At 48.7% G+C, this 9892-nt stretch overlaps 1 protein-coding gene across 1 annotated transcript in view; it reads left to right on the top strand.

Moving 5' to 3' along the window:
* The first annotated feature begins 5461 nt into the window (after positions 1–5461).
* The window catches only part of LOC122544393 (actin-like protein 6B), a 60513-nt gene continuing 56082 nt past the window's right edge, over positions 5462–9892 (top strand). Inside the window, exon 1 of the mRNA XM_043683639.1 lies at positions 5462–5774. Within this exon, the coding sequence (XP_043539574.1) occupies positions 5750–5774 (25 nt within the window). The 5' untranslated portion in view covers positions 5462–5749. The remainder of the gene's footprint in view (positions 5775–9892) is intronic.

Below are 9892 nucleotides of genomic sequence, written 5' to 3'. Positions count from 1 at the left end.
CTTCTCAGCCCATTGGCCCATCTGGTCCAGATCCTGCTGTAACCTGAGGTAACCCTCTTCGCTGTCCACTACACCCTCCAATTTTGGTGTCATCTGCAAACTTACTAACTGTACCTCTTATGCTTGCATCCAAATCATTTATATAAACTCCATACAGGAACCGCTCACTGTGTAGAGTAAAATTGCCCCTCATGTCTTTTTAAAAATCTTTCTCCTCTCACTGTGCCCCCTTGTCTTGAAATCCCCCCCACCTCCACCACAGGGAAAAGGCACCTGCCATCCACCTTATCTATACCCCTCATGATTTTATAAAATTCTATAACTCTCAACCTCCGACGCTCCAGTGGAAAGGTCTTAGCCTATCCAGCCTTTCTTTATGATTCAAACCTTCCAGACCCGGCAACATCATCATAAATATTTTCTGAACCCTCTCCTTCCTATAACACGGTGGCTCAGTGGTTAGCACTGCTGCCTCACAGCACCAGGATCCCAGGTTCGATCCCAGCCTCGGGCGACTGTCTGTGTGGAGTTTGCACGTTCTCCCCGTGTCTGTGTGGATTTCCTCTGGGTGCTCCGGTTTCCTCCCACAGTCTAAAGATGTGCAGTTTAGAGTGAAACTGCATAGTGTTAGCTGCATTAGTCGGAGGGAAATGGGTCTGGGTGGGTTACTCGTGTGGACTGGTTGGGCTGAAGGTCCCACGCTGTTGGGACTCTAATCTAAGAGCTACTGGAACGAGACACAGTCCTACAGAAGAGGCCTCACTAACATCCTGTACAACCTCAAGATGACATCCCAACGTCTTTACTCAACAGTCTGAGCAATGAAGGCAAGTACGTTAAGTGCCTTCTTAACCACCTTTCCTTTGTGAAGCAAACCTCAAAGAACCCCCATAAAACTACCCAAGGCCCTAGGTTTAATTATATAAGTCCTGTCCCTGGTTGGTTTTACCAAAATGCAATACCTCACATTTATCCAGATTAAATTCCAAAATGAAAGCTCCAAATTAAACTACTGGCAGGATATGCCAGATCATACCTTGCCTTATACAATGCTGCCAACAAGTGAGCTCTGGTCAATTATAAGATGCTGACCACTATTTATAAGGTGGTAATGGCTGATCCCACTTCTCTGGAATTGGGTCTCCTCAGTCAACAGCAAAAGTGCAGCCCCAAAGGATTTAATCCGCTGTGTGTCCATTGTCCGATGGAGATGGAAGGCTGCTGGGCGCCAGTGACAATGGTCTGTTAACAGCCATGTGTGGACAGTCATGATCTTACCAAGTTTTGAGAAGGTTTGTAGCTGGATTTAAGATATTTGCCTTCGATCTAGCACAACAAAGGGTCATTTGACTGGTTCAGTCCTAAATGGTCCACCCCATGTCCTTGGAATGTGACCCTTGGTTCGGGACTCCCCGAACATTGTCCTTCCTGCTGGTCCAGTCCTCATAGAATTTTGCGAGTTTCTGTAAAATCCTTCTTGTGCTTCTAAACGCCATTAAACATAATCCTAACCCATCCAGCATCTCTTCATACGCCAGTCATGCCATCCCATGAATCATTGCACTTTCCCCATGGCCAAAACATGCTTCTTCAGATAAGGAGGTTACACACAACACTCCAGATGTGGTCTCGCCAACGCCCCTGAGCAGTGTTTTTTATTCATTCACAGGAGACAAGCATCGCTGGCCTAGGCCCAGCATTTAATGCCCATCCCTAATTGCCCCAGAGGGCAGTTTAAGAGTCATAGAGATGTCAACCGCATTGCTGTGGGTCTGGAGTCACATGTAGGCCTGATCAGGTAAGGACAACAGTTTCCTTCCCTGAAGGGCATTAGTGACCCAGATGGGCTTTTCCGAAAATCGACAATGGATTCCTGGTCACCATTGGACTCTGAGTTCCGGAATTTGAATCTCATAAAAATCTGGATGTCAAAGTCAAATGTTGACCATGAAGCCATTGTATTGCAGCAAGATATCCTTGCTCCTGTACTTAAATCCTCTCACTATGAAGGCCAGCATATCGAGTTTGGAGAAGATTTGTAGCTCAGGTTGAGGTTCTGGGTGTAAGTTTGCTCGCTGAGCTGGAAGGTTCATTTCCAGACGTTTCGTCACCCTACTAGGTAAGATCTTCACTGACCATGCCACTAGTGCTTCACCAGAGGCTCACTGATGATGTTACCTAGTATGGTGACGAAACGTCTGGAAACGAACCTTCCAGTTCAGCGAGCAAACCTACACCCAGGGCTAACGTATCATTTGCCATCCTCGCTGCCTGCTGAACCTGCGTGCTTACTTTCAGCAACTGGTGTAAAGGTCACCCAGGTTATCATTGCCAAGCTATCACTGTTCACACAATAATCTGTCTTCCTGTGTTCACTATCATAGTGGCTAATCTTAAATTTATTTGTACTTACTTCCATCTACTATGCACTTGCCAACTTGATCAAATCACATCATAGCAACTCGGCCTCCTTCTCACCATTCACCCTTCCACCCAGCTTTGTACCATTAACACACTTGGAGATATTACATTTAACTTGGGTAGCTCAATTGTTAATAGATATTGTGAATATCTGGGGTCCTGATACTTATCCTCACTGACCACTGCATGTCATCTGCAAAAGGACATGTTTTTGCTTACTCTTTGTTTCCTGATACCAGGTTATAGTCCAACAGGTTTATTTGGAAGCACCAGCTTTCAGAGCAGTGGTTGTGGAGTATAAGATCATAAGACACAGAATTTCCAGCAAAAGATTACAGTGTCATACAGTGAGATATTAAACAAACCTGGACTGTTAAGTCTTTCATCTTCAACCACCCGATGAAGGAGCAGCTCTCCGAAAGCTAGTGCTTCCAAATAAACCTGTTGGACTATAACCTGGTGTTGGGGGATTTTCAACTTTGTCCACCCCAGTCCAACACCGGCTCCTCCAAGTCTTTGTTTCCTGTCAGACAATCAGTTCTGAATCTGTGTCACAACGCGACTTCAATCCCACTTTTATTTTACATGCTTTAATTTTACGTGCTAATTTCTTCTGCAAGACCTTTTCGAAAGTAAATCACATTCACCGGCTCCCCCTTGTCAACTCCATTTTTGAAAAATTCCAGTAGATTTATCGAGCACAATTTCCCTTTTGTCAGTCCAAACCGGGAAACACAGTGAGAGCATACAAGGGAGACTATATTGAACTAAGATGAAAACAGTTTTTTTTTAATTAAGGGGTAATGAGCCTGTGGAATTCTCTCGCACATAGATATATTTTACAGATATAAAAAGCATTAAGGAATCGGGGGGAGAAAAACAGGAATGTATCATTGAGGTAGAGGATCAGCCATGATCATATTGAATAGCAGAGCAAGCTGGAAGGGCTGAATGGCCTAATCTTGCACTTAGTTATTAGGTTTTCAAAGAGTAAGGTATTGTGGGTTTCCTCCGGGTGCTCCGGTTTCCTCCCACACCCCAAAGATGTGCAGGTCAGGTGAATTGGCCATGCTAAATTGTCCATAGTGTTAGGTGCATTAGTCAGGGGTAAATGGGTCTGGGTGGGGTTGCTCTTCAGAGGGTCAGTGTGGACTTGTTGGGCCGAAGGGCCTGTTTCCGCACTGTAGGGAATCTATTAGGAAGGAATTCCCTTGATCCTACCTACATCTTCTCCACAGATGCCCAAGACACATTGACTAAGCAGTTTGGAGGATTTGGGAGCAAGGCAGGGGTCATCTTCAGACTGATTCCTGGGATGGCAGGACTGACATATGAAGAAAGACTGGATTGACTGGGATTTAGGAGATTGAGGGGAATCTCATAGAAACATACAAAATCCCGATGGGACTGAACAGGCTAGATGCAGGAAGAAGGGGATCACAGTATCAGAATAAGCTATCCATAGAACCACTCCAGTGTGGAAAGAGGCCATTCAGCCCATTGAGTCTAGATCAAGCCCCCCCCTCAAAATGGCTTCAGACCCACGCTATCCCTGTAACCCTGCATTTCCCATGGCTAACACTATGGGGCAACTTACCATGGCCAATCCACCCTAAACCTGCACACATTTGGACAGAAGGAGGAAACTCACACAGACTCCAGGAGAACATACAAACTCCACACAGATAGTCACCCGAGGGTGGGGAATGAACTCAGGGCCCTGGTACTGTGAGGCAGCAGTGCTAACCACTGAGCCACTGCGCTACCCAGGACCGACATAATTAGAGTCATAGAGATGTACAGCACGGAAAATGACCCTTCGGTCCAACCTGTCCATGCCGACCAGATATCTCAACCCAATCTAGTCCCACCTGCCAGCACCCGGCCCATATCCCTCTAAACCCTTCTGCAGCTGTACAGGACCCTGGTGAGACCGCACCCGGAATATTGTGTGCAGTTTTGGTTTCCAAATTTGAGGAAAGACATTCTGGCTGTTGAGGGAGTGCAGCGTAGGTTCACGGGGTCAATTCCTGGAATGGCGGGACTACCTTACGGTGAAAGACTGGAGCGACTGGGCTTGTATACCCTTGAGTTTAGAAGACTGAGAGGGGATCTGATGGATACTTTCAAGAAAGAGATGGATAGAGCTCTTAAGGATAGTGGAATCAAGGGTTATGGAGATAAGGCAGGAACAGGATACTGATTAAGGATGATCAGCCATGATCATAATGAATGGTGGTGCTGGCTCGATGGGCAGAATGGCCCACTCCTGTGTCTATTGTCTATTCATATACCCATCCAGATGTGTTTTAAATGTTGCAATTGTACCAGCCTCCACCGCTTCGTCTGGCATCTCATTCCCTACACATTTCTTCACCCAGAGAGTTGGGAACGTGTGGAATTCTTTAGATGTATCCAAGATGGAGCTGGACCTGGCCCTTGCAGCTAAAGCGGCCAAGGGGTATGGGGAGAAAGTGGGAGTGGGAATGCTGAGATTAGATTAGATTCCTGACAGTGTGGAAACAGGCCCTTCGGCCCAACCAGTCCACGCCGACCCTCCGAAGAGTAATCCACCCAGACCCATTCCCCCTGACTAATGCACCTAACACTATGGGTAATTTAGCACGGCCAATGCACCCTAACCTGCACATCTTTGGACAATGGGAGGAAACCCACGCAGACATGGGGAGAATGTGCAAACACCACACAGACAGTCACCCTGAGGCTGGAATTGAACCCAGGACCCTGGCGCCGTGAGGCAGCAGTGCTAACCTCTGAACGTGCTGCCCAAATTGCACAGTCAGCTATGACCATATCGAATGCTAGTACAGGCTCAAAGGGCCGAGTGGCCCACGCTGGCTTTCTGTGTTCACCGACTGTGGTGAATGCAAATCCATTCGGCCCATCCAAATTGCTGTGAGGATCCCACCATCCACCTTCCTGCCTTTCCCCCTTCCTTATATCCCTTCCTGATTAAAACAGCAAGTTCCCCTTCCCCTCTGAAGACCTGACAGCCCACCCTTTCGCTGTTAGCCAGCCGCTTTGAGGTTATGGATCCCCTTCGGTGTCACCTACGCCTTTAATATTTCGCTGCCAAGTGGTTGTGTGACACTGGGAGGAGCACATAGCGGCTGGGAAAGGGAGGGAGTCGCTCTTTCCCTTCTCTCTGTGTGAATCCCTAGTCTGTTTGTGCTGTCTCTGCTGTCCCCCCTGTCTTCCGACCTGTGCACACCGCGTCACTCTCCTGCTCCTCAGTTTGGTGCTGGTGGGAAATATCTTTTGCACATTTTACAAAATTAAAGCGAAATCATATTTTGTTTTTGCAACGATGAGCGGCGGGGTGTATGGAGGAGGTAAAAAAAACCAACAGATCAGCAGCAAATGTTGGATTCTGTGATATTGATGTGATTTATTTTGGTGTTGGTGGGGGGGGGGAGGCTGGGGTTTCGGTGTAAGCTTGCTTTAAGACGCCCCATCGAGGGCTTTTACGGTGTTCTGCTGTTTTAATTCGTGTCCTTTGTGCAGTGTTTGAATTTCAAGGGTGGACTGCCTTTCATCTCCTACTGTGTCTGAATTTGTCAAAGGGTTTTGAATGTACATTTTCATGAGGATGGATTTGGGATGGGGCTCCCCTGGGTGCTCAGGGCCCCACGTTAGAATGGGGGAATGACTGAAGGTTTGAATGGCCAGAAGCTCAGAATAAGGGGTTGCACATTTAACACCGAGATGGGGAGGAGGGTTTGTTTTACCCTCCCAGAGTGGGGGCACGTCTCTACCGCAGAGTGCTGCTGAGACAGGTTTTTAATCAGAGTCATAGAGATGTACAGCACGGAGACAGACCCGTCCATGCTGACCAGATATCCCAACCCAGTCTAGTCCCACCTGCCAGCACCAGGCCCATATCCCTCCAAACCCTTCCTATTCATATACCCATCCAGATGCCTCTTAAATGTTGCAATTGTACCAGTCTCCATCACATCCTCTGGCAGCTCATCCCATACACGTACCACCCTCTGTGTGAAAAAGTTGCCCCTTCGGTCTCTTTTATATCTTTCCCCTCTCACCCTAAACCTATGGCCCTCTAGTTCTGGACTCCCCCCCCCACCCCAGGGAAAAGGAGGGGATCGAGGGTGAAGAGGTAGGAAAGTGGATAACCAGATCGAGCTCTGAATGGTGGACCTGATGGGCCGAATGGTCTATTTATGTTTCTCAGGTGTGTAGTCGAACAGAGATCAGAGGCCGGTTTCTGCTGTGCAGTTCCCCCGTGCTGGGATTCAGGGAGAAAGTGAGTCAGCTGCTTAGCGGTGATGGTATCACCGGCGAAGATCTGCATATTCCGCTAACGCTCATGCAGAGGGGCCGTCTGGATAAGGAAAGCCTTAAAGACGTTGACAATCTAACGACAGATCTTTCACGTGACAGGGACCACCTTTGTGGTTCTGTCGTAGGATTGTTCTTGCGAAGCAGCGCTGTGGGCTCGTCAGCGCGGTGGCTCAGTGGTTAGCACCGCTGCCTCACAGCACCAGGGTCCTCGGTTCGACTCCAGCCTCGGTCGACTGTGTGGAGTTTGCACACTCTCCCTGTGTCTGTGTGGGTTTCCTCCGGGTGCTCCGGTTTCCTCCCACACTCCAAAGATGTGCAGGTCAGGGTGAATCGGCCGTGCTAAATTGCCCATAATGTTAGGTGCATTAGTCAGAGGGAAATGGGTCTGGGTGGGTTACTGTTCGGAGGGTCGGTGTGGACTGGTTGGGCCGAAGGGCCTGTTTCCCACTCTAGGGAATCTAATCTAATCTCAGAAACAGATTGCCTTTGGCATCAGTCACAGTGGATCTGTGCCCCCTAACCCATCTGTGACCTCGTCCAGTGCCCCGAAATTTGTCCTGAGCCCCTAAGAGAGGATGGGTTGGGGTAAAATGGTCCAGGGGATGGTGGCAGGGGAAGGAAACTGTGAGGACCGTGAAGATGTTAGGGTGGGATCATTTTCGTTAGAGCTCAGTTGAAACTCCACTGTTACCTTGCAACTCCCAAAGCCAAGACTTCAGCCCCAGGACCCCACTTAGAGCCATCATGATCCTTTCAGTTTGGGAAGCCCTGCCTTAATATTTTGGGTTAAAATCTATCCATCTCAGTTTGCAAATTGACAAGTGCCGTTTGTAGCAGAGAGTTCCAAACTCCCCCCACCCTATGCCTTTCGAACTGTTCCCCCATTTCACTCAGAAAGAGCCTGGCTCTGATTTTTATACTGTCTCAACATCCGAAAATAGTTTCTCCTTATCCAGTGTCCTACCTTGATATCTGGAGAACATCAATCAAATTCCATATTGACCTTGCTTACTGTGGAGGAGCCTCGGTTTTGCCCTTTAATGTAGATTACAAGGAGGCAGGAAACATAGTTCAGAAATACAAGGCCCTGGGTGGACCAGATTTGAAGAGGTAAAAACAATGACTGCAGATGCTGGAAACCAGATTCTGGATTAGTGGTGCTGGAAGAGCACAGCAGTTCAGGCAAACCTCGATTTCGCTGCTCGTCGGACGCTGCCTGAATTGCTGTGCTCTTCCAGCACCACTGATCCAGGACCAGATTTGAAGTCAATCGCTTCAGGAAGGAGATATTGACTTTGGAAGAGGTGCTGTACTGATTCACCAGAGGAAAAACCAACTGGACGCAGGGAGGACGTCCGCAGACAGTCGCCTGAGGGTAGAATCGAACCCGGGTCCCTGACATCGTGAGGCAGCAGTGCTAACCACTGAGCCGCCTTGCCACCCTCAGGGCTGTGTTCTGACAATCTCCCTCAACTGATAACGGGATCGATTGTCAATTTGAAAACTGAGGTGAAAATATTTGTGTTTACCCTGAGGGGCAAAGGTAGGGGAAGTTCCCAAAGCTGGGAAGTGGGATCCCGGGGCGGGGGGGAGGTTTGGAATCACTAACAATAGCCACTGTGAAGTTCTAGCAACTGCCCTCTATGAGGCTGCTTGACCTCCCAGGAACCCTTCCTCCCTCACTCCCAGTCACTCTCGATAGGTCTCTGCCAAACTCCAGCCCATGCAATCGGTTTCAATGCCCCACGATTAGGGTCACGGAGGGAGAGAGTTTGGGGAGTGTTGTATTTAGGGACACGGGCAGAAGGCAGACGTATAGACCTTATTTACGTATCTGTCACGGTGGTAGGTCTGGACTGTACAGGAGCTATTGTCACCGATATACTTAACAGTTGATGTCCTGGGGAATGTTACCAAACAAAGAGATCTTCGGGTGCAGGTTCGTAGTTCCTTGAAGGTGGAGTCGCAGGTAGACGGTGGGGAGGGGGGTGAAGACGGCGTTTGGTATGCTTGCCTTTATTGGTCAGTCCATTGAGTATAGGAGTTGGGAGGCCATGTGGAGGCTGTACAGGACATTGCTAAGGCCACTTTTGGAATACTGTGTGCAATTCTGGTTTCCCTGCTATAGGAAAGATGTCGTTCAACTTGAAAGGGTTCAGAGAAGATTTACCAGGATGTTGGAGGGTTTGAGCTACAGGGAGAGGCTGAACAGGCTGGGGCTGTTTTCCATGGAGCGTCGGAGGCTGAGGGGTGACTTTATAGAATCATTCGGGGCTTGGACAGAGTGAATAGCCAAGGTCTTTTCCCTGGGGTGGGGGAGTCCAAAACAAGAGGGCATATGGTGAGAGGGGAAAGATATAAAAGAGACCTGAGGGGCAACTTTTTCACGCAGAGGGTGGCGTGTGTATGGAATGGGCTGCCAGAGGAAGTGGTGGAGGCTGGTACAATTGCAACATTTAAGAGGCGTCTGGATGGGTATATGAATAGGAAGGGTTTGGAGGGATATGGGCCAAATGCTGCCAAATGGGACTAGATTAAATTAGGATATCTGGTCAGCACGGGCAATTGGATCGAAGGGTCTGTTTCCATGCTGTATGTCTCTGTGCCCTTAGTTAGCCCAGTTAGTGGTTAGCCTGGTCAGTAGTCAGACCGGGTCACTCTCGGTCATGTATGTCACAGACCCCAAACCCATTCTACGCCCTTGCCAACCATCTTCCAATTACTGTCCAACATGGTAGATTCAGGTGACAGGGTTGGCCAGGGGGATGGGGAAGGGGGTGCAAATTGGGAGGTGGTAATCAACAGGAGGTTTTCTTTCCCATGATTGACCTGACGCCATGAGGTTACCTGGGGTCCAGAGGGAGTTGACGTTGAGGACTCCCAGGGCAATCCCTCTCCATCGACCACTCTACCATCATCAATTCTAGCTGGTGTGACCCAGGGCTGGTAATGGTGGTACATGGGACATTGGTTGTAAGGTATGTCGGGTGAATATGTCAGGCCTAATACTGTGTGTATGTGTGTGTGGTGTGTGTATGGGGGGTGGGAGGGGAGGTGAGAGTGCGTGTGTGTGAGTGGGTGTGTGTGTGTGAGCATGTGTGTGTGTGTGTGTGTCTGTTAGAGTGTGTGTGTGAGTGAATGTGAAGTC

The sequence above is a fragment of the Chiloscyllium plagiosum genome, chromosome 48 (assembly GCF_004010195.1).
Source record: "Chiloscyllium plagiosum isolate BGI_BamShark_2017 chromosome 48, ASM401019v2, whole genome shotgun sequence".
NCBI lineage: Eukaryota > Metazoa > Chordata > Chondrichthyes > Orectolobiformes > Hemiscylliidae > Chiloscyllium > Chiloscyllium plagiosum.
The sequence above is the reverse complement of the archived record's forward strand: the minus strand, read 5'-3'. Positions and strand labels throughout refer to the sequence as shown.